The 24,888-nt window shown below is 49.9% G+C and overlaps 1 protein-coding gene across 1 annotated transcript in view; it reads right to left on the reverse strand.

The window, feature by feature from the left end:
* The window catches only part of Csmd2 (CUB and Sushi multiple domains 2), a 562,459-nt gene that overhangs the window by 71,886 nt on the left and 465,685 nt on the right, over positions 1-24,888 (reverse strand). The window contains exons 33-44 of the mRNA XM_085686610.2: positions 23,869-23,964; positions 22,600-22,803; positions 21,826-21,950; positions 20,651-20,747; positions 19,162-19,266; positions 18,073-18,191; positions 17,468-17,537; positions 15,468-15,584; positions 12,109-12,318; positions 6,382-6,570; positions 4,303-4,480; positions 3,069-3,214 (exon numbers count right to left, since the gene is read on the reverse strand). Coding sequence (XP_085542736.1) covers positions 3,069-3,214; positions 4,303-4,480; positions 6,382-6,570; positions 12,109-12,318; positions 15,468-15,584; positions 17,468-17,537; positions 18,073-18,191; positions 19,162-19,266; positions 20,651-20,747; positions 21,826-21,950; positions 22,600-22,803; positions 23,869-23,964 — 1,656 coding nt within the window. The remainder of the gene's footprint in view (positions 1-3,068; positions 3,215-4,302; positions 4,481-6,381; positions 6,571-12,108; positions 12,319-15,467; positions 15,585-17,467; positions 17,538-18,072; positions 18,192-19,161; positions 19,267-20,650; positions 20,748-21,825; positions 21,951-22,599; positions 22,804-23,868; positions 23,965-24,888) is intronic.

Raw genomic sequence — 24,888 nt, forward strand, 5'->3', positions numbered from 1 at the left:
CCTTTGATCTCAACATTTGGGAGGCAGAAATGGATGGATCTCTGTGAGTTCAAAGCCAGCCTGGTCTACAGAGCCAGTTCCAGGACAGTCAGAGCTACACAGAGAAACACTGTCTCAAAAAAAAAAAAACACAACAACAACAACAAAAAACAAAACAAAAAACCAAAGGTACATTTTACATTCCCTAAAAACCTTGGATATGTGAACGTTTTCAACCTTACAACGCTGGGGGCTTGAGAAACTCTCGTACATGTCTGTAATGAGGAACAGATAATAATGTTTATAATGAGTAGATAAAGTCAGTGCTCATTAACAAAAGACTAGGTAAACTACTCTATTTTTATGCTATTGAATATTATACAACATGAAAAACTGAGCTAAGTATAGTCTTATGCATCAATGTGAACTTTACAAATCAAGCAGGTACCACAGAGTTGCCCCAGCCCCTCGTGACGTCACACAGAGCTGTCAGTATCTAGAATGATAATGGTGACGGTAAAGCTACCATTTATTGGTTCACTATCCTCAGCCGGGCCAGGCATTTCCACACACGGTTGTAGGCAGCCCTGTGTGGTCAGGCACCACTTCTACCCCACTTTGTAGATACTGAAAGGAGACATCATGAAATTCCAGAAAGAAAAAAGTGCCCAGGGTCCCATGGCTCTTATGGGGCAGAGCCAAGACATGAACCCCAAGCTATACTTCTGGAGTCCATGCTTTGTTGCACCAGGGGAGGGTCACACATAGAGTTGAAAAGAAATTCAGAGCCTGGGTCCCCCTGATTGGGGAAGAGGCATCAACAGGAGGGACATGGACACCAAGGTCAATGGAGGAGGTGGAGTCTCACATCTGGGTCGCAATCACCCTAGCAGCTGGGAGTGACAGAGTGCTCTCTCTCTCTCTCTCCCCCCCCCTCCCTTCCCCATCCTCTCTCATGTCTGTCTGTCTGTCTGTCTGTGTACATGTACACACAAAGGCACACGTCATGGCACACATGTGGAGGTCTGAGAACAACTTCCAGGAACTGGTCCTCCCCTTTCCACCTTGTGTTTGAGGCAGGTCTACTGTATAGAACAGGCTGGCTCTTTGTGAGCTTCTGGGAAGTTCTCCCATCTCTGTCTCCCACTTAACCTAGGCGTGCTGGGATTACAGATGTGCCCCATCACATCTGACTTTTTATGTGGGTCTGGGGACTCAGAAGCAGGTGGCCAGGCTTGTGGGTGAGCACTGTCACTTTGGAGCCATCTCCTTGCCACTTCCCTGTGTTTGTGATGTGGAGATCAAACACAGGGCCTTGTGCATGGAAGTCTGCACTGAACTAACCCAAGTCTTTTGTGTACCATTTACTTTGAGACCTGGTCTCATTCTATAGAGTCACCAAAGCTGGCCTTGACCTCACTCTGGCTTATCCCGGCCTTGCACTTGACCCCCCTGCTTTAGTCTCCCGAGAAACTGGGACAGGCTGACACCAGACCCAGCGTGCCTGTAGTCTTGACAGGATCCCTTTCTCTGTCTCCGGGCGCAGGGCCGAGTACGCCTAAGTTCCCGTCAATGTACACATGCTACATCACACTGAAAAGTCACACTAGATCCCACTGCAGGGTCAACTGCCCAAGTGCTCTCCCCTCATTCTGCCTGAGCATTCTGGCCAAGTCCTGAGACTTTTCTTGGTACCTTTTCCTCACTTGTAACATGGAGATATGAGAAAAATAACTTCACAAAAGTCTTAGAGATGGAGGTCACCAGCAGGGAACGGTCACACAAGCTCATACAAACCTGGCCCCAGACAGAGCTAGGAATAAACTTCCTGTTCAACCATGCACACTGCTCTGTAAGCTGATAACATGGCTGTCACTATATAGAGGAGCACATCCCTTAGGGGAGCACAGCCCATAGGGGAGCACAGCCCATAGAGGAGCACAGCCCATAGAGGAGCACAGCCCATAGGTGAGTACAGCCCATAGGTGAGCACAGCCCATAGGTGAGCACAGCCCATAGAGGAGCACAGCCCATAGAGGAGCACAGCCCATAGAGGAGCACAGTCCATAGAGGAGCACAGTCTATAGAGGAGCATAGCCCATACAAGAGCACAGTCCATAGTAGAACACAGTCTGTAGAGGAGCAGAGTCCATAGGGGAGCACAGCCCATGGGGAGCACAGCCCATAGAGGAGCACAGTCCATAGGGGAGCACAGCCCATAGAGGAGCACAGCCCATAGAGGAGCAAAGCCCATAGAGGAGCACAGCCCATAGAGGAGCAAAGCCCATAGAGGAGCACAGCCCATAGAGGAGCACAGCCCATAGGGGAGCACAGCCTATAGGGGAGCACAGCCCATAGAGGAGCACAGCCCATAGAGGAGCACAGTCTATAGAGGAGCATAGCCCATACAGGAGCACAGTCCATAGTAGAACACAGTCTGTAGAGGAGCACAGTCCATAGAGGAGCACAGCCCAAAGAGGAGCACAGTCCATAGGGAGCACAACCCATAGAGGAGCACAGTCCATAGGGAGCACAACCCATAGAGGAGCACAGCCCTTAGAGATGCACAGTCCATAGAGATGTCTATGGTGCTTCTACATTCTGTCTGCTATAATAAGTTTGAGAAACATTCAGGTCCCCAGTGACTCAGACTCTTAGAAGAAAGTAGGCAGCGGGTGAGACAACCCCACCTGGACCATTTATACCCATCCAGGATGAAACCACTATGTCTGCCTTTGCACTACCAAGCAAGGGGTTGCCTGTGAGGTCAACAGAGCCCCAAGAGTTCTGTGGAAGACAGCTTTATAGAAGTGAAGGGACAAGTTGGGGGATCAGGGAGATGGACAGGCCAGCTGTGAGCTGGTGTGGATAGGTGGCTTGGCACCAAAGGCTGGCCCTACATGCCTGTACGCCGCAGTACCATGAGGAAAGCAGTGGACTAAGGGAGTCCTGGGCTGGGGATGCTCCCACAGGCTGTGGACACCCAAGCTTTCAGAGGCCGCACGACTCACTCAAAGCCACACAAATAGCAAACACAGCCTTGATCAGAAAGCTCGCGTGCCCCACCCCGGACAAGCTCTCCTACTGACCTGAGAAGGCGATGGCGAAGATCCCACCCGTGGCCGTGTCCCGGTGGAACTTGAGCAGGACCTGGTTAGAGGAGCTGTGTGCTATTTTCTTGGACAGACTCCGGGTGAAGACGCCAAGCTGTAGAGACGTCTGCTGTGGTCCGTCCCTGTACGTAGGAAAGAAGGCCCTGCATGTCATCAGTTGTCTTGAGTATCTGCTGCTCCTGGAGCCGTGGGGTCTCTGAGAGAGATCTGGAGCGGGTGGCTGTGACTCCGGAACTCTCCAACCCTCCTCCGTGAGCCCTTCTGACAGAGTTGATGGAGCCTTTGTTCATTTGGTTCTTCACTAGTCCTACCCCTCCCCCCGGTGGGCTCTGGGGCAGCAAGAGCACCATGGGGCGGGGCTGCTGGTCTTCTTTGTCAGGGCCCAGGAACTGCAGCGGAACTCTGATCTCTCAGCCAGCCCTTTGCCACCAAGCAAAGGTGCACCCATGCTACCTTTAGAGGAAAACGATTTCTTGCCTGAAACCTTTCATATCCATTGCTTGGAAATTCCTCAGAGTTTTGAGAAAAATTATTCCACACCCTTCAGTGATTCCCAGAATGGCATTATTTCCAAAGGGTTTTTAAAATACTACATATCCTTGTCTATAGATTGAGTTGATTGGGGGGAAATTGTCTAGGAAATTACCCTTAACAACCAAGAATTTTTAAATTTTCATTTTAAAAAACATTCAGGACACTGCCTATGGGGCTCTGTAACTAAATGCTGCGTCGCTCAATTCAGTAACCACTAACTGTACATGGCTACTTACGCTTAAGTTCATTAAAATGAAGCAAAACTTAAAAACCAGTCTGGTGTCTGTCATGTTGGGTGGATGGCATGGGCGTGAAGAGTCACCATCAGCTCAGAATGTTCTGTTGGGCAGCGCTGGCTCAGCACATGACAACCTGAGGAACTCTGTATAACGTCATGCTAAGCCCTCTCTGTTAGTCTGCACAGCTTGGTTAGGTGTATGGAGACGGCGGGAGCAAGTTCTGGAAATATGAAGGAGAGCCTGCATATCCACGCCACTCCCAATCACGCACCCACTGGCACCTTCACTGGCTGCAGAAAGGGATCCAGGTTGGGGACCACTGGCCTTTCATTCCTCTCCCTTCATCGCTCTGGTGACCTGACACTGAGCCTCAGCTTAACCCTGAGCCTCACAAATGCCTCTTTTTGATTTGCCGTGGATGTGGCATCTGATCTTACCAGACAGTGATGTAGTCTCCAAAGGGTTCTATCTGCAGCAGGCTGAGGTTGAGATGGACACCATGGCCAATGGGCACAGTGATCAGCCAGACACAGTCCTGGGAGCTGGAGTAGGGGCTGGGGTATCCAGGTGAGTACACAGTGCCATTGAAAGAGGTGATGTTCCCACCACAGGGGACTGCCAGGGAGGAAACACAAATAAGTGAGTATTTGAGAGTCCTACCCAGCCAGCTGAGAACCCAGATGCCTTCCCTGCAAAATCCCAGCTCTTATTACTGTTTTGCAGGAGGAAGGCGGAGCAGGGAGGAGACACAGGGCCATGTGGTTATGCTTGGTTCTGTTCACCAACACTGCTCCCTGGCTGTCTATCATCACCCCAGGTGCCTCTGTGATCACCCCACCTTGACCTCCTCTTTTTCTTACAGTCCAGTCCAGTAGAGACACGATTACCTTTGAGAACGCCCCTGATCTCTGCACTGAGGATGGGGAGGAATGGGGCTGTTAGGATCGGGGTTGTAATACTTTTACTGGGAGGAGTTGAGGGATTATGGCAATCTCTCTCCTTTCTGACTTGTTCTTTCTAAAGTGTTGCTTCTGGCCTATTTTTTTAAAAATTGAATTCAGCATTTACTTATTTATTTTGTGAGTATGTATGTGTGGGAGATGTGACATATATATATATATATATATGCACGTTTGCGCGCGCGCGCGTGTGTGTGTGTGTGTGTGTGTGTGTGTGCAGGCATGGGTGTGCACTGAGAACTGAGGTTGATGTTAGCAGTCTTCCTTGATCATTTTCCATCTTCTCACTCGGGGCAGGGTCTCTCAATTGAACCCAGAGCTTGCCAATATGGCTAATCTAGTTAGATGGCTTGTTCCGGGGGAATCCCGTCTCCACCTTCTGAGTTCTAGAATTTCAGCTGGGTTTCCACACCCACCCACTATTTATACAGATTCTGGGAATCTGAACTCATGTCTTCATATTTGCATAGCAGATATTTTATTGGCTTTTGGGTTTTTGCAGTGAGGCTAAGGTTGGGTTAAAAATCATAGTTATGTCACTTATCAGTCATATGACCACAGACAAGTCATTCATTCTTTCTGAGTCTGTTTCCTGAGGAGTTAAGAATACTTACGCTTCATGGGATTGTGGGGGTTACTAGATAAGACAATGTATAAGAAATCGTTGGTCAGGGCTGGAATGAAGCTCAAAGACAGAGAGCTGGCTGCCTAGCATGAATGAGGCCTTGGGTTTGAATCCCAATACATCAGTCAATGAGTCAATGAATGAACGAATCAGCAAACAAAATGTTTGGCTCAGCCCAGAGATGCTGTCCTTGTTTTAGGTCTCCTCCTGTACAGAAAGGTACTACAATGCATTCCCACTGCAGGCTGAGCCACTTGTGGGACCTTCTGACTCTCAAAAATGTCCTGCTTTATTAAAGAAGGGAGTGAAACTCAGTGACAAGGCACAGAGAGGGACCCGACAGCTGACCCCGGAGCTGGGATGCTTCCTTCTGCTGGGTTACTGTCCTTGCCGAGCCTCCCCATTTCAAGACTGATTCTAGCATCTCTCCAGGAAAACTGTGGGCTGTCAGAATAAGGTAAGAGGGAATGTGGAAGTGGGGTCTCTTGGTCATCTCCATCCTGGTTCTGCCTAAGGAAGAAGGCCCAAGAACCCTCCATCTCAGCGACCTAAGATTACCAGCTCGTCTCTCACCAAATACATGTAGGAAGAAGGGGGAGGTGAAAAGGAGCCAGAATTCTCAGGAAAAGGTGTTATTCTCTTCCCTTTGGCTCCTCCCCATTCAGCTCCTACAGTCTCACTGTGGCCCCTTCCCGCCTCCTTGGGGGACATTAGCCCATCAGAGCAGATCTTCCTACAGGCTGGATATGCCATTCCCTTGGCTACAGGGCACATCTCCCGGTCCTACACAGAACTTGCTCAGAGCTCTGTCACCTAGGCTCTCTCCCTAGCTGGGCTGGCTCACAGAAACAGGGTAAGCAAAGCTTGCTTCACCTTTGGCGATCCCACAGAGGAACCCCAGGAAGGACCATCAGGGCAGGAGGGGGACATACCTTCACACCTGGGTAGGGGGTGGTCCCAGTTCCGATTGGTGCCATGTTGACATGTGAGGACAGGCTGGCCAGTCAGCTGATATCCCGGAAGGCATTCAAAGGTCACCGATTGTCCAACATTATAGCCAGCTCCCCTCACGATGCCATTAGCAAAAGGCTCCGGGTCTGGGCACTCTTGAAGTTCGTAGGCTAGAAGAGGTCAGGGGAAAAGGTCACTTTATTCTTTCTGGGGCATTTCTTCCCAAATGGAAGACTGTGGTGCCCCAGGACGGGGGTACCTACAGACCTGACTGGTTGTTGGCTTTGGATAAATCCCTCAACTTCTCTATGCCCCCCTTTCTTGTAGTTATGAGAATAGAGTGCCATGATATTTTGTAGCCCTTTGCACGACACTGGCATGTGGGAGGACCCCCATAAATGTTACTGATTGTTCTTAGTTCCACTGGGAAGAGACGCTCAAGGAATATACTGACAGGGGAACTTCCTGTTAGTGAACATCTTCTCAGGGTCAGACGTTAGCCTAGGTGTCTCCATGTTGTTTATCTCTAGGTCACAAACAGAAACAAGGAGATGAAGAGGTAAGTGGGGTCTTTCCAGCTCTGCCAAGTTAGAACCCGTGAAAGCATTTAGGGGGAGTAAGTTAAATCTACAGTCAAGATGGGAGCTTTGGCAGGGGCTGGGTAGCGGGAGGGACTAGGTGGGCCACAGGCATATGTGACTGCTGTACAGGGACATTTCTTGGAGGAGTAGGAAAGCTGCCCTCGTGGCAACAGCTGAGGCCTGTCCAGCAGGAAGAGTCAGCCGAGGCACTGGCTGAGTGTATACCACAGAGCAACGCCTCTGACTAATTGGGTACACTGGATGAAGAATATTCTTTGTGGCAGTAATTGGGCACTCTCTACACAGGGAACTGGCAGAAGAAGGAGATGGACGGTTTCCACAGCGGCTGCACTCAGTAGGAACAGCTGAGCTGAATGATGCTCCGTGGAACCGGATGATTTATAACATGCAATAAGAATAACTGTGACCCCCAGGCTAACGGTTCCTCCATGCCCACTCCGCAGTGGTGGCTGGGTTCTGCATTTCTATTTGACACTGTGAAGGGCTGTTTCGGTGAGAAAATATACACGTTTCACTAGAAATCATTTTTGGAGAAGCTTGGGGAGAAAGCTCAGTTGGTTTGTTCTGAAAGCAGGAGGACCTGAGTTTGAGAGTCAGGATCCACGTGGGCTCGCCTGCCTGTCTGCCTTCCTTCTTTCCTTCCTTCCTTCCTTCCTTCCTTCCTTCCTTCCTTCCTTCCTTCCTTCCTTCTTTTTGCCAGGATTAATAGCAGTGTGCATCTGTAATCCCAATACTGAGGATGCAGAGACAGACCGACCCCTGAGCTTATTAACCATCAGGCCTACTTGGTGAGACCCAAGCCATGAGAGACCTGGTCTTAAAAAAGGGCACATAGTACCTGATGCATGGTGGATGACATAGGAGTTGATCTTCTGTCATCTGCACACACACACACACACACACACACACACACACACACCACACATGTACACCTGCAATACACACATGTACTCATGTGTGTGTGTGCACATACACACACCACCCACACACAGAAATCATTGAGGTGACTGCACCTTTCAAGGAACCGAGGAGCCACCACTGGCATGGGTGGACTAAAGAGAGGTGGCCCTGTCAGTGGAGTGCCTTTGGGTGCTTTGCCCATAATGTCTTGGAGGAGGTAGGATCCTGTTGCCCAGGTAGGCTGCATTGGAAGCCTCGGTTGGAGTTCTGTGGCCTGAAGATGGACAGCGAGGAGACTGAAGGGAACAGCCACAAGTCAAAAGCCAGAGTAGCTTTGACGAGAGTGGCAAGTGTCACTTGAAGAAGAAGCTTTTCCAAAAGGGAGAAACTTCAGGGAGGGCTTCCTCGATTCTTTTCATTCCAAGACAGATCTGGGAGTCCTAGAAGATGCTTCAGAAGGAAAGATAAATTCTGAAGTTACAGTGTATGTGTGTGTGAGTGTGTGTGTGTGTGTGTGAGAGAGAGAGAGAGAGAGAGAGAGAGCATGTTTGTACATGTGTGTGCACGCATGTGTGTGTGTGTGTGTAGGTCTGAGGTCAATTCAGGTGTCTACCACATTTTGAGACCAGACCTCTCACTGAACCCAGCTGTTGAGTAGACTAGTTGGCCAATGAGCTCCTGAGATCTTCCTGCTTTGACCCTCCACTCCCAGTGCGAGGCTTGAGTGGCAAGAATTTTACCTATTGAGCCTTGGAGTGAGTTAAGAGTAAGCAAACTTAGCTACCAGTAACCATTTTCTGTCAATGTCTGCCTATGGAAAGACAGAGGAAGCAGCTGACTAGGGATGCTGGTCTGTCCAGCTGGAAGAATTTTGAGGAGAAAGAGCTAGATTGTTCCAAAAAAAAAGTTAAGGAAATCAAGAGAACTGGGGTCCACATAGATAGCCTCAGCGGGGACAGGTGGCTCCTCTACAAACCGGAGACCTGAAGCCCATTTTCTCTACAGAGGAAGCACAGTGTGTGCGTGTTGGGGGGGGGGCGCTCAGAGCTCAGAGCCTGTTTATACTGAACAACTCTGGCGCATGTGGCCAGTTGGTCAGAGAGAATCATTTGCATCTATCACAAATTAGAGGCCTCAGTGGAAGCAGCTGGGCCTCTGGCACTAGAGACTCCCTAGGCTGAGAGGTCGGGACCATCACAGCAAGAGACCTTAATGAAAGCTGAGTTTCGGCCTGAGAAGAAGCAGGTGGCCTGATGCTGAGTGACATGCGGGCAGACTTGTGACTCAGGGGAGCAGAAGGCAGGTCCTGGTCACAGAAAGGCTGACCCATTTTGCGGTCCTTGATTCCTCAGAGGGACAGTTGGAGACCTCAGGCAGGGCAGGTTCAGCAGGGGCGAGGATGTTCTCTGATACAGGGTGGCAACTGTGTGGGTGGGAGGGGCTGGGTCTCTTGTGGGGAATCCAGGAGCCGGTGGTGTTGTCAACACTTACATTCATGAGAGAGAAGTGTCGGAGGGAGCACAGGCTGAACTGTCTCTGCACAGTCACGAGTTTGAACGCCCAGAGTGTCAGGAAAAGACCTTATGTGGAGAGAGGACCTCTGACCATTTCACATCAACCTGAACGGCTGTAGGGTAGATGATGATCTAATGCGGCTGGTGTCACTATAAAAAGGGGGAGCTTGAGGGTCCTCCATAATACATTCCATGATGTCTCTACTCATTTACCTTTTCACCAATAGCACAGATGATTCCTTTCCTCAGCACACAAGAGAGGACATTTTGAATGTTAACCACATCAAATAAAGTGTGAATGTTTAGGTTGATGGGACTATGAGCTACCTTGATTTGATCAAACACAATGTTCCTGTCTTGAAACATCCCACTGTATTCCATACCTATGCACAATAATTATGTATCAATGAGGGCAGGGGAACTAGAGTTTTGAAGATGGATGCCATATGAAGATGAAGTCAGAGCCTGGGTGATGATTCTACAAATTGGCACAAGGCTGACGATTTCTAAAATCCACGCAGATCCAGTCCCCGATCCGGAGCAGATCCTTAAAACCCTCAGAAGAAAACCTGGCCTCTAACACCTGAACTGCGCTCTCACTTCCATCCCTAGACCTGTTGTTCGAGTCACAGGGCCTTCAGTACTCTGTAATGGCCTCCCAACAAACAGACTCAGAAGTGACGGCAGCAGGGTGTGTGATGGGGGACCACATCTATTCCAGCCAGAGCATGGATCCATGTAACTGGAATCAAGTTTGTCTTCCATAGCAGACCACTGTGACAGGATGACTATGGATGTGTCCTGCCTCGTCGGTCCTCCATCCTCTCCCCCTCGGCCACAGACACTCTTCACAGGAGCAGTTTCTGAGAGAACCCCTCCCCTTCCTTGGGTGTGGCCGCCTGGTCAGTATCATCAAGGCGACACAGTTTGCCTGCAGTATCAGCCTGCCATGCTGGCATGCACACCTACCCTGTGCAACCATTCCAAATGTGCCTACCTCAGGGGACACACTTTATGGCTGTCCCAGAATGAGAAGCCCAGTTCTTGCTAAGTATTCTTGCCTGACAAGGAAGGGACCCCCAGTCACAGGGATGAAAAAGCCAAGGCTCTCAGAATATACACTGTGTGGTATTCTTCTATACTAAAAGCATATGCGATCGAAAACTTTACATTTTCTTCCAAGGTGTAAACACACACACACACACACACACACACACACACACACGAAATAAAGAAAGGAAAAAAGAAAGGAAGGAAGAAAAAAGAAAGAAGATGAAAGGAAGAAAGAATGAATGAATTAATTAAAAATTAGGGGTGGTCTCTAGGAAATAATCCTGCCCCACTGCCATTTTTTCTTGTTTGTTTTTTAATGAGGTGAATGTGTTAGTGAATTATCTGTATAACTGAAGATTAACTTTGAGCACAGGAAACTGCAAGGCTGCACTGACAGTGGGATGCAATGCCGGCTGGACAGAAGATGACACATTGAATTAAACTCCCTCCGTGAAGGGGCTGGAGTGGGTTTATGAGAGCAATGTGACTCCATGACATGTGACATAGCCTGCATGCTCCCTCAGCCAGTACCACACACTGAAGCCTCATCCCCTAATGGGAGGGCATCTGGAGATGGGGAGTCCGTAGGTCTTCCTGGAGAGCTGGACTAGGGTCCCTACAGAAGATGCCTTAGAGGTCCTTCACTCCATCTACCAAACACGGACACAGCAAAGGGTGCCGCCATGAGCTGGAGAGCAGCCTCTCCCAGGCATGTGATTCGCCAGCACCTTGACCTTAAGACCTTTCAGCCCCCAGAAGAGGGAAGAAGGAGTTTCTGTTACCTATGAGCTTCCTGCTGGTTTGCAGCATTTGTTATAGTGGCCTAAGCTGGCTGATGTCCCCTGCTCATGGAAACATCTGTACAGTTTTAGGGTTTTTAAAATAAGCACGCACTAGTTAGTATTGGCAAAAAAAAAAAAAAGAGTCTAAAAGTATAGAGTGGGGAATGAGTGAAAGGAGCTGAGACGGGCTGGAACAGGTGCTTCACTCAGTGACACGAGGGGAGCATTCAGGGCAGAGTTAGGACTGTGTGGGGCTGCCAAGCACAGCCAGGCAGGTTGGGCAGTCACCACTGCCAATAATGAACGAATGGCGTTTCACACAGCAATGCCTGCGTTGGCGTGACGGGGTTCTTTTCTGTGAAAACATACCAGGAGCACTGGACCTGCCATCAGGTTTCACCTCGGGAAATAGAACCTTTGTGAGCATACGGGTGGGCCTCTGCCGCCTGAGGTGGGCGCTGTTAACACTGTTACTGGAACTTTCAATTCTGTTACAGGAGATCTTTGCTGAGACTGAGCCTCTCAAAGCCAAGGGAAATGGTGGACCCTGTTAGGGATGCCTGAGGGGAACTGACGGGCTACTTGTCCAGGATGCTGCTGGTTATTAGCTCTAGCTACTAGGAGCCTCGGTGGACACTGTGGTACCCATGGCTCTGGAAAACCTGGGTACATGTAAGCTGTCTGTCAAACAGGGTTAGGTAGCTACTGAGGTAGCTGCCAATCGGAAGCCTCCACAGAGAGATCTGCTGCCCCTCGGCCCTTCTGGCATCTCTTCCAGGCAGAAGGATGGGGGGATGGGTGGCTGTGGGCCAGACGTGGGGCTGACAGTGGTGCCGCCATGACACTTTTGTCCTTACCCTGGTACTCCAGCTTGAAACCTGGCCGGTTCTGGGAATGGTCGCTGTGGAAATATACAATGGTATCGTGGGACGTGGAGAGCAGGGATCCCGGCAGCTCGCTCCCGCTGAACCTGCCCATCATGCGGCTGGTCTCAGAGGGACCACTCCGGATTTCTAAGAAGTCGTGGTTAGGTTCCGTAGAGAAGTTCAAAAACTGGATGTGAGCACCTAGGAGAAGGACAGAGGCACACAGTGCTGTTTCTGGCAGCATGTCCCTCTACAGTGTCTCCTACAGGGTCCAGAGTCCCCACCACCAAAGCCCCAACCCACACAGGTCTCCCAGGGCAGTTCTGAGTTTTACCCATCTAGTCCCTCCTCTGGCCATCAGGAAGGGTCAGAAAGTCAACAGACTTTTCATTCAGCAACAAAGGCACCAGTTATTTCTGAGTCCCACCCCAAGTCTATTGACTTTATGAGAAGTCAACTTCGGGGTCAAGATTTGATTTCATTTGAATCATGTCTAGTATTGATATAAAGATAGGTTTTTTCCCCCTAGAATAAATGTTTAGTTAAAAAGTAATTACCCCATTGAGTCAAAGGACACACATGACCTTTCTTGCTGGTATTTCTAGAATATTTAGGTGATTCAGAAGGACATGGATCGGAAGTGTATATTGTACCATCTAATCCACTGAGAAGCCAAATGAAGTTTACCCTTCGGGACTTTGGTGGGTTAATCAAGATCACTTAGCCACCTGTCAGGGGACATGGATTTAATTAAGCCCCTAGGGTACATATTTACATAAGCCACGGAGAAGTGAGGTTGGAACAGCAACATGGGTATTTGTTTACAGACAAGGCTTTTCAAAATTGAATTACTGTTGGAAAATGTTCTCCAAAGAAACCTATTCACCATGTATAACAAAGGTCCACACATTACATTGTTAACTGAGAAAAATCAGGTTGGAAAAAATAGACACTGGGAATAGAAAAATGTAGACATCCATTGCAATTTTTATATTTTTAGGGCCTGGAAGAATACTTATTTGTTTGCTAATACCAGATGAGCATATGCCATGGGCTTGTGCCATGCTAGGCACGGCCCTGGATGAACAAGGTGAGATGGTCCTTATGCCCACGAGCACCAAGCTGTTGTTACTAAAGATCTCTTTGTGATGAAGTCGCATATTTCAATTTTAAAATGTGCTCAGCTGTATTTGCGAGTGTGATAGAATGAACACGTATGTGCAACTGTCTGTGTGCCTTGCTATGTTAAGAGCGAAGGCTAGATCTGAGGTGCTGCAGACCCTTCGTTTCCTGTCCTATTCAGTCACCTTAACCATGCGCTACACGATTCCATCCTGGGCACCATCTACCTCCTCGGCTCGTTCCCCTCGCATGAGCATAGCTTACTTCCACACCTTGGACTTCTTCTCTAAGTCTGTAGAGCTCTGCCTTGCTTGCCTGTGCAACCTCCCGTGTGGGAGAACTGCAGGCAGCCTGTGAGCCCAACCCTGGGTTCTTTGAGCTGCATGGAAAGAACAGGGCTGTGTTCGTCGTCTTGCAGCAGAGGCGTGTTACTGCAGAACCCCTTGCCTTCTAAATGAGAGAGAGGGAGCTGGAGTCACTGGAAAGCCAGAGATCCCATAGCACCCCTGGATCTGCTGCAGGCCCATTAGAGACAGCGTGCTTTGGTGGCTGAATACAAGGACTCATAGCAGGCAGTTACCCCATTTAAAGTCCTGTTTGCCTGTGTGTTACCCTCGCCTGCCCTTCACCTCTCCAGATTTTTTTGGTCCCAAGCTTGAAGTCAGAGCAAAAGGGACTCTGGCCCTCTTTTCTTGGTGTCTCAAATCTAGATTCTGCCAAGGCTGCCAAAGCTGTCTCCACTTTCCCGAGTTTCCTTCAAGAGATGGTACGAGACACTAGACTCTAGCCTTTGAGGGTCACCTCACTTGGTGCGGGAGAATTGTCTGTAATCTGTCAATCATATTTTAAATAAATGCTGATTGCCCAGGCAGGAAGTATAGGTGGTAAAACCAGACAGGAAGTAGAAGTGATGCAATGAAAACAGGAGAATTCTGGGAAGCAGGAAGCTCCCTCTGCCATTCCTGCCCAGATCACCGAAGAAGCAACATGTGAGATGACAGCTAAAAAAGGTATCAAGCCATATGGCTAACACAGACAAGAATTATGGGTTACTGTAAGATGTAAGAATTAGTTAACAAGAAGCCAGAGCTAATGGGCCAATCAGTTTATAATCTTATGGAGTCCTGTGTGTGATTTTCTTTGGGGCTTGCCGGCTGTGGAGTACTGGGCAGGACAGATACCCCAACAAGCTGGCCCCTCATGTTACACCCACTGTTCCCCTCCCCTCCATCCTGATTTAAAGACCAGTGGTACCATGGCTGTCCCTTATCAGAAGACATACTTGGGACCTATAACAGAAGATCAAATGAGCGGTCTTCACACTGAGGCTAGCAGACTGAGAGGTTCTGGACCTGTGAGGAAATAATCCTCACGGAAAGAGAGAGGAGATGAAGGGGCAACACCCAATGGGGCGTGGTTATCACAAAGGTTGTCTGCTTCACAGTCAAACACATTGCTTTGTAGAGCATTATGCTTTGTAGAGATTATGTTAACACAAATGTATAAGAAGGAGGACTCCCCAGGAGAGGTCTCTTCCTAGGGACAGAGCAGAACTGGGCCAAAGGACCTCCATGGACAACCCATCAGTTCCTTGTCGGCCAAAGCCACCATCTCTTTGGCACAGATAACCAAGGTTATATTATATTGCCAGTACATGAATTGAAAGCAATTAAAATTTTTACCTAGACTAACATCCTTCCCAGCCAACAACCCCCACACCTGGCATAGCCCAGCTCTCCTCTCCCCATCTCCAGGCCAGCTCGAATGTGTCCGTGAAGAATGCCAACTCAATTTCATATTGACCTTGGCTCAATTTAATTAGGATGATAAATGGCACAGGGAGGTAAAAGCACAACTTGCAGCCTGGTCTCAGCAAAACGGCGTTCCTTTTCTTTTATTCCAAGTAATTTCTTTCCTTTTCTTTTTATTAAAGGGTCCTGGAGATGGAACCATGTGTCTTGTACAAGGCATGCTCTCTGGCCCCAAGCTGTATCCTCAGCTACATCTCCAGTTGAGTTTCCTATTCTGTACCCCTGGGTTTAGTTTGGGACTCAAATCAAAGTAACCCCAAAGATTTCTTCCCCTTTCACTTAATTTCTGCCTTTCCCCTGAGACTGAACAAGACAGCACCCAGTGAGCCAGAGGGAAGGGCGGTGCTGGTGCTGAGCTTACGCTGCGATTGGGCAGAGAGCTGATTTAATCCAGGCCTGGGGGGGTTGCAGACTCACCAAAGCCCACGGGCAGCACGATCTTCCAGGAACAGTCCATGTTACTGGGGTAGTTGCCTGGGAAACCGGGGCTCAGGATCACCCCCTCCATCTCTTCCACTTCTCCCCCACATTGCGCTGTGACAAGGAGAGCAGTCGGGTTAGGAAATCGAGGAGAGGGTGGGGCTCTTCGAGAGTGCAGAGTCACAGTTTTAAACGTTCCTTGAGTCACAAACCCCTCTGAGAATCCCAGTAGGTCTCTCTGAACATCGGTACACCCAGGTAAACTGAGCATGTAAACTCAGGACTGAAGCGCAGTGCGGGGCATCCAGGAGTGTCAGCCTTGACCACGCCCTCCACAGGTTGATGACCTCAACAAGGCCATGCAGGAAGTGACAAAACTCTGCTCCAGAAGTCTGACTCTTCCAGTCCTTACACGACAGCCCACCCCTCTCTCCTTCCTCTCCAATCCGGTCTTCATGAGAGCAAAGGACACAGGCAAGAGAAGGGAGTGGCATGCATCCTGTCCTCTCTCTGTGCTTGCAACTGTGCCAGACTCTCCCCAAATCTATCCTCTATGGGGAAGAATGGCCTGCCACCGAGGTTTGCCATGACCACTCAGCAGCGAGGGAGGATCTGGAGACATTAGATTTCAGGTTGCTGGGGTGCCTCAGTAGCTGCCCAGCTGAAAATGATTTTAGGTTTCACGTTCTCTGAGGAAAGCCTGTGTGAGCAGAAAGGGGCTAATCAGCCATGGAGGCCCAGGTGTTCGGGAAAGAAAACGCCAAGGTCCAGACCAGTATTTTTCTGGGCAGAAAATGAGTAGGAAGCACACGGGGGTGGAATAGTGCCGCCACTTACATCACAATTCCCACTTCACTTCCTGAGGGACTGTGGATGAAATGTATGCCCCCCTCCCCAGCCTGGTTGCCAAAGCAGCAAAATGACGCTAAGAACAGCACCCAGCTCGGGGAGCTGCTGTGATGCCTAGGACTTCACGTGTCCAGCCTGCTCTCTATAGGAGTGCAAGCACAGAATGCTGGCATGCCAATGTGACATTCCTTTGACTCACTCACTTTCTGGGGGACAAGGGGATGCTTTGTCAGCCTGGCATGGATGAACCTTCACATTCCATTTCCCACTTCTCTTTAATCTCTGAAGACAGATTTCTGGGCTGGGGACGATGTCTCCCTTGGTAAGGGGCTTGCTGTGAGAACCTGAGTGTGGATGTACAGCATCCACATAAAAGCCAAGTGCAGTGATGTACCCGTAGCCGAGTGCTGAGGGGCAGGGAGAGGAGGCCTCTTAGAGCTCATTGGCCGGCCAACCTAGTGCAACAGGTGAGCTCTGGGTTTAGGAAGCTCAATAAAACGTGGAGAGCGATTGAGGAAGGCATGCATAGGCACACTCCCCCACACCAAGTGTATAACACACACACACACATACACACACACACACACGCACACACTGGAGGGCTGCAATGGGAAACTGGAGTCTGGCATTTAGTAGACACCCAATCACTGTTTGTTTCCTGCTTTCTTGACCTGACCAAAAAGCTCTGAGGTACCCCATCTTTCCTTGTTTCTGTTAATATCCTCAGCATCGTCTAGCATAAGTTAAGTGGCAAAAAGACACCAAGTTCTTATTTTATGTGCGATCCGTGACACCAGAAGCAGGTCTTTCAGTCTGCACTTTGACAAAGTCATGGGAAAAGCCCAATGTGCCTAAAATTGCCTTCTGGGGTCTGGCTGATTATATGAGTCCACAATGGTCCTCATTATATTCTCAAGTGGGCAAGCTTCTTGTGATTTTTCAGTAGGCGGGTAGAACCTTCCAGAAGTCTGGATAGCTTTGAATGAGAGTTAGAAATTACAAAAATGTCTTTCAGGAACTACTGACTTGGAACAAATCCAGAACACTGGATTTTTTTTTTGACTTGAACCTGAACTCAGCAGTATAGCAGAGAGCTCTGGTCCCCAGGGATTTGGACTTTAGTGGATTCTAAAGTTCAGTTCTCTTACCAATGCAGAGTGGAGGAGGGTAGTTCCATCGGCGCACAGTTCCAGGCATGCAGGAGATGTGGGCATGGCCCTGGAGGAATCAGAACAGTAGCGGGCTAGAGGTCCCCAGGGGCACAATTATACACATAACCCGGAACGGGGGCTTGCTCTAGGCCTCACATTAAGAGACAAGGCATCCAGACGCATGAGATCATCGTGGGATTTGAGGTAAGACAGAAGGAGAGATATTTGGGGCGGGAGAGACCACTTACTAACAACCATTACTAAAGAATTCTCATTACAGGAGGTTTCCTTGTGAGTTTCCTCTAATTACTAAATTCCCTCATGGCCCTCAAAGGGAAATTAAATTTTCCCAAAGTCCAATCAAAGCCGACTTTGCAGGAACGCGTTTCAGGCTGGATTGTCCAGGGTCCTTACCATCAACAAAGTTTATTTCTGTGAGGATGACTCCAGGAGTGGATAACTGTCCCCAGGGGATATGGAGGCTTCTGTCCCCAGGGGATATGGAGGCTTCACCATAACCAGCTCCGCCGGTACAGGATTGGGTAACGAACTCAGGGGATGCCTGTTCCCGGCCCTGGGGTTATTTGGGTGGGGATGGGTACCTGGAGGGCATATCCTGGCTCACACTGGAAAGAGACCACGTCATTCACCAAGTACCGCTCGCCTGTCTTCACCCCGTTACTGGGAACAGCTGGTTCGGGACAACTGCTCAGGCCCACCGCTAGACAACACAGAGAGGGAGAGAGAAAGATGGGCAAGACTGGTCGGTTAAGATGACAGAGGCTGAGGATGCTGTTGACTTCTCGGGGTCCAAGGCTTGTGCCTTCCTGGGCCGCCTCTTCACCCCCAGCATACAGAGGAAGTCAGAGTGTGTAGTATGGAGGTTCATTAGATCAAAGCTGGAATAGGGGGTGTCATTGCAGGGGCTCAGAATGTTTCGGTCACCTATTGAGCTCAGCATCAGGACACCTTGATTGCAGACTCCCAAGACCTTTGTGCCTGAGTCACATCCCCCACCCATGTCCCTGTTGTCCCCGCTCTCAACGTCTCTCCCCTTTCTCTGCCCTTGGAAGACAGAATCTATCAGAGACCCCAGTAAAATCATCAGAGCTCCTGATGTGTTGGGAACACACAGTGGTTATTTGCTGGCGCCCACCGGTTCCTCCCTGCACCTAGTGTGAGATGGGAGCTGGGCCAGCGACCCAGGAGGAAAGTCATCTCTCCAGAAACCGCTCTATGCCCCCAAAGGTGCAGCTACAGTCCTTGCTGTCAGGGATCTTAGTAGTGACTAGAGGGACTCTTGTAGATAAGTGAGATTTTGAGTGAGAGAAAGAACTTTGAAGATAACACCCAAATGGGTATCAGAAGTCGGTCTGCAGAGGCAGAGGAGAGAGCACCTCCATTTTCTTACATCCCAGATTATCTACTGGGGTCAAGGCTGAAGTACTTTCTGCCCTGGTTCTAAGGCATAGCGATTCAACGCTTCAGTGGGTCCTGGCTTTGTCCCATGGTTGAGTATGCAAACTTGAGAGGGTTTCAAGCCTTCTCTAACCCTTAGCATCTTTTTCCAGTCAGTGATAGCTTTAAGTGCGGAGGAGTGGGCACAGCCCAAAATCCACGGAGGGTGGGGAGTCAGCCACCATTTCCTCCCACCAAGAAACCCACACACGGCCACGACCCTGGATTCTCACTTTTGTATTCCAGGTGGAAGCCGGCAGCAGACACACTGATGTCGGAGTAGAAGTGGAGGTAGAGCTGGTTGGAGGTGCTGTTCAGCAGGGCAGGCACTGTTGTCCCTGTACAAGAACACCAAGGGTCATTCAGCGTTCCCTCCACACACCAATCTCTACCTCATTCCTGTTTCTACTCCCTGCTGGCATTCTCTTCCCAGGGCCCCCAATGCCACCTTCCCATTATCAAACTTACTAAATGACAAATGCCAGGTAGTTAGTGGGCCAGAGAAGGGAAACTGTGGACGTGCAGTGCTATGGACCTACGCTGTCAGGAGGTGATGCTCCTCAGGCAGTGAGAGGGCTGTGCGTCTGGTCCCTATTCAGTCATCCTCAAAATGATTCCGCCACGTACAACTACCTGGTCAACCCAGCAGGGCAGACAGCTTATCTGGATGTGAGTGGATCATCTTTATATCTTAGCATCGTGATCTCTGGGCCTAGCAGCTTTGGGTAACGGCCTGGCCATTGGGCAAAAACACATACCATATTCTGGCACAAATGTGCCACTGAGTAGGCAGTGGGGAATCCGCTTTGGGAAAGCAGTTTGGTTGTTCATTAAAAAAAAAAAGTGAGACAATGGTGATTCCATTTCTGGATATATGCTCTTGAGGACGGACAACAAAAGGGACACCAGAGCTTGCAGGTGACTCTCCATCCCAGCATTAGCCACAGTAGCTCCATAATGAAGGTGACACAGCCATCACTGGGTGACGGGCATATGAAGAAATGGACCACTCACACAGCACAGTGCTGACTCAAACTGACACTGAGTGAGTCCATCAGACAGAAACCCACACGGCCTAAGATTTCACTTGTATGAACTGCGGACAAGGGCAAGTCCACGGGATTGGAAGATGAATGATTGCCAGAGGCTCAGAGCAAGTAGGGGAGGTAGAGAACGAGTGCAATTGGTACTTGGTTTCCTTTAAGGGCTACAGAAATGCTCTGGGATCGTTTAGAAGTGATGGTTGCAGATCATTGTTAATATATGAAACCTCAGGCAATGGTGCTGATGGTGATAATGGTGAGGATAATGGTGGTGATGATAGTGGTGATGGTGGTGATGATAGTAGTGATGGTGATGATGGTAATGATGATGGTGATGGTGATTGTAGTGATGGTGGTGATGATGGTGATGGTAGTGATGGTGGTGATGGTAGTGATGGTGGTGATGGTGGTGATGGTAGTTATGGTGGTGATGGTGGTGATGGTAGTGATGGTGGTGATGGTAGTGATGGTGGTGATGGTAGTGATGGTGGTGGTGGTGGTGATGGTGGTGATGGTAGTGATGGTGGTGGTGGTGGTGATGGTGATGGTCGTGATGGTGGTGATGGTGGTGATGGCGGTGATGATGGTGATGGTAGTGATGGTGGTGATGATGGTGATGGTAGTGGTGATGATGTCAACCACAACCCTCCAAATGAAAGCTCTGGATGTCCCATCTTACCTGAGAAACTCCCCAGCATGGTTACAGTATTGTCTGCTCCATCAAACACTTCCAGAGAGTCCCAGTTCTGCTCTGTGACAAAGCTGATGACCTGAATCTGGAGACGGAACGATTGAGTTGTTGATTGCATGGCTCAAGTGCCCCCTCCCTTCTCTCCCCATTGGTAATTCAATTTATCAAAAACCTCCTCTGGGCCTGACACTGTGCTGGTTCCTTCCCATAAAAGTAAGATGTGGTCCATACCTATCTCAGGAGCTCACTGTCTGGTGGGGAAGACAGATGTGAAATATGATCATAGGACAGAAGGACACTGACATATCAGACAGTGGGAGTACTTCTGTCCAGCTGGCTTTCTCCCCTGCCTTTTTATTTTATTTTATTTGGAGACAGGGTCTCATGTAGCTCAGGCTAATCCTGAGTCACCATGCAGCTGAGGATGACTTTAAACTTTTAATGCTCCAACCTCTGTTTTCCTGGGGGTTGTCAAAGCAAGCATGCAGAAGCACATCTGGTTTATGTGGCGCTGGGATTGAACCCAGGGCTTTGGGCATGTCAGGAGACAACTCTACCAACTGAGCCGCCTCTCTGGCCCCTTCTCACACTTGGAATAGTCTTTGGGTTCCTTACTCCCATTGGCTGTGGCCAGCTCTGGTCCTGATTGCTCCATTGGCCTGGCAGGCTCTGGATCCTCTCCTATGCCTCTCTGTGTTGCTCCTACCTTGGGTACATGTTACATTGCCCAGTCGCCCTAGCTGTGTATCTGGCTGTTCTCTCTGCCTCACTTGTGCTTGGTGATCTACTCTTTCCCGGGTCATCAGCAAGGCCCCCTTTTTCCTCTTTAATAGCCTTAGCTAAATACCTTGAACCATTTGAAACTTTCCCAAGACCCCTCCAAATTCATATTCCGGCTGCAAGCCCACATTCTTCTCCTGGCTGACTAGAGCTAATTCCCATTTCCCATTCTCCCTCAATTAGCTGTCTTTCCTCTCATCTTTCCCCAGAGATGCTGTGATCTCTTGTTTGGGAGCCATCTCTCCACATCTGCACCGTGGCACCAAAGCCACAAGGACAAGGACAGAGATGTTATTTCTCCTCCCACCTCAGCCTGGCTCGGGGTCCAGCAACAGCCAGAATCTGTGGGCAGCCACTTAACTTAGGCACCTCCTTGCTCCCACCTGAATGCCAGCTCCTTCTGGTACCACGATCTTCCACACGCAGTTGAGGCTATTGAGGTAGGGCTCCGGGAAGCCAGGCGACAGGATGGTGCCCCTGCGTTCAGTGAGGTTGCCACCACAGGGTACTGGGAAGAGACACAGGGCTGGTCAGAGGCCCCTCAGCTCCTCCATGGGAGCCTCTCTGTGTGTTTCCCTCAGGGCCTTTGGCTTCTGCTGAGCCTCCTCCTGGGCTAGCTTCTTTTATGAATTTTAGCCCCACTTCCCTCAGGATCTTGGCCTCTTCTGGGCCACTTCCATGTGCTGGCCTCTTTGACTTTCCCCTCCATCCACCCCTGTTTCTCCTGCTCCTGCTCCCCATCTCTCTTAGGATCTCCATCCTGCTGTGACTCATTCTTGGATTGGGTTTTTTTTTTTTTTTTCTCCAGCTCCCAAACCTCACCTGCCAGTCCCACCCCCTGTAGGGTCCCTGGCCTCTGCTAAGCCTCCTTGCCATGCTGGCTTCTCCCTTAGGGACCTTCTGTTCTTGGCGACTTGACCTCAAACAGTGGTCCTCTCTTCACAGATCTCCCTCTCCAGCTCCTTCCCCTCTCTGTATTCACATGCCCAGTGGGACCAGAGAGTTACTTGGCCTGAGATGCTGAGAAGGGCTGATGCATGCCTTGGGGATCTCTGACGACTGGCTGTGTCCCTCAGGGAGAGAAATCTGCCCTCAGTCCTTCCTCTCCCCATCTCTCCATCTCTCCTTGCCCGGTCTCCATCTTGGCTATCACTTACCCACACAGGTCGGCGCAGAGACATTCCACTGGGCCAATGCCCCAGGTACAGGGAGACACTCGATTTCTGGGGACCCCTGAAGGGCGTAGCCCGAGTTGCATTCGAAGCGGATGATGGCCCCCACGGAGAAGTCACTGCCCAGCCTTTTGCCATAGCGGGGTTCTGGCACAGAACTGCACTGTGTGGCACTAGTTCGGGGCACCGCTGTGGGGACAAAGGCACTTAAGGGGGCAGACCTCTCTGCTGTAGAAACTGGCCAGGGATGGTGCATGCAGGACAAGGCTGGAGGGGACCTTGGGAGCTTAGGGTACATTTTCAGGCTGGCACGGACACCTTCCAGGGCAGGGCTCATTTGAGGGATTCAGTATTGAGGCACAGCTTCTAGGAATCATGGTAGTGAGAGGCCCAGGGCCCAAACTTAAGCCTCAGAGATTTTTCTTCTTTGCTCCTTTGGTGACACTTCTTTCTTACCAGGGCCTCGTGTTCCCCAATGGCAACATAAGCCCTTTCTCCGCTCTCTCAAGCCCCTGCCCAGGGTTTGCCAGCCAACGACTTGAGCAAAATGGTGGCTTGCGGGAATTAGGAATAGCGCCCCCTGTAGTAGGATCTCCCCCTGCACAGGGCTAGACATGGCCTCGTGGGCAGGTGTAGAACAAACAGGGAGGGCCTTGCTTAGAGACTGGTGGCCTTAACAACGAGGCTGTTGTTGGGCAGGGAAAAGCAAAGATGCTCCAAGGTCCTGTTGGGTCTTAGTGACCCAGAATGAACACTGATTGCCTGGCTGGTTATGGACTTTTAATCCAACCAGTATTTATTACCCTCATTTCATACTTGAGCAAATGACGGTTCTAAGACGTGGAACGGCTGAGGTCCAGCTCCCTGATCAGAGTCCCGGCTTGTCCGTCCCTTTACTATGCACTGCAGACAAAACCAAGCTCCTTGGGATAAGAGGGCAGGGACGGCATCCCCAGCACCATCAGAGATGTACTAGACATTGGGTAAGCGTGGGGCACGGGTCAGGGAAGAAAAGGAATTAACTTCCCATGTGTGGTTTCCTTCCAAATTCAGCACAGAATTTAGCCCAGAAACTGTTGCTTGGGTAAGCAAATGTATACAGTTGAATGAATGTCAGGAAATTATCCCCCACAAAGTAACTGCCCCCCCAAGTCCTCATGGGGAGGTGCAGATGGAGGTAAAAAGGTCTCTGTTTCTCAGGACACAAAGTCACTGAGATGACATCTGACCCTCCAAGCTCCACACCTTACATACCTTGGTAGACAAAATGGAACCCCTTGGCTGGTACTTGGCCTTTGGCGCTGAACTTAATGAGAACTTGATTGGAGGTGGCCAAGGGCAGTGACTCTCCTGCCAAGAAGAGTGAGAAGAAAGGAAGGGAGTGAGCCTGGCTGTAATGCCCAGCGGGTAGAATCCAGGCTGGGAAGGTGGGGGAGCCATGCTGTACACAGTGAAGCCCTCCACAGCCCAGGACTTGCTGCAATCTAGCTCACAGGCTGCACCTCACAGTGCAGCTCACAGATGGCGGCTGGGGATGTGGATCCACTGGTAGAGTGCTTACCTAGTGTGCACAAAACTCTGTGTTTGAGCCTCCAGCAGCGCGTGAACTGCGAAGAGGGGTGTGCTCCTCTAATCCCAACACATGGGAGGTAGAGGCAGAAGGATCATAAATTAAAGGACATCCTCCATCCCTAGTTACATAGCATGTCTGAGGCCATATTTGGCTACACAAGGTCCTGTCTTAAAAAAAAAAAAACAAAAAAAAAAACCGAGAGATGATTTTACAACCATGTTCTCTCTTGATCTGCGGTCACTGTGAGGCCAACATGGCGGAGCTCGGCACCCTCATTTACAAAGCAAGATAAAGAGGTTTGGAAAATTACACAACCTGTCCAGAAATGAGAAGGCTGCTAAAAATGTATGGATTTATGGGGCTGGAGAGAATGGCTGTTACCATGTTGGCTGGAAGTTTACCTGGAAAAGTGAAATCAGACCGATTAAAAATAAAAACATAAAAATCGGACACCGGCTTGTGGAGGAAGGGAGGAATAAGGTCATCTGAGAGCTCTGGCCTTTCCCAGACACCCCTGGAAGTGATAGAGATATACGACTCAGACTAGCATGTCTCCGAGAGGAAAGGCAGTGCTTGTCGGGACGCTGGAGGGACAGCTCAGTGGACGCTGGGGCCGTCTCGGGCATCCCGGCATGTGCAATCCTCCAGTCACATTGTGCAGAAGATAGGAAAAGTCTGTGAGCATGCAGGGCACAGAGGAG

This window comes from Myodes glareolus, chromosome 3 (genome assembly GCF_982192425.1).
Source record: "Myodes glareolus chromosome 3, mMyoGla1.1, whole genome shotgun sequence".
In the NCBI taxonomy this organism is placed as follows: Eukaryota; Metazoa; Chordata; class Mammalia; order Rodentia; family Cricetidae; genus Myodes; species Myodes glareolus.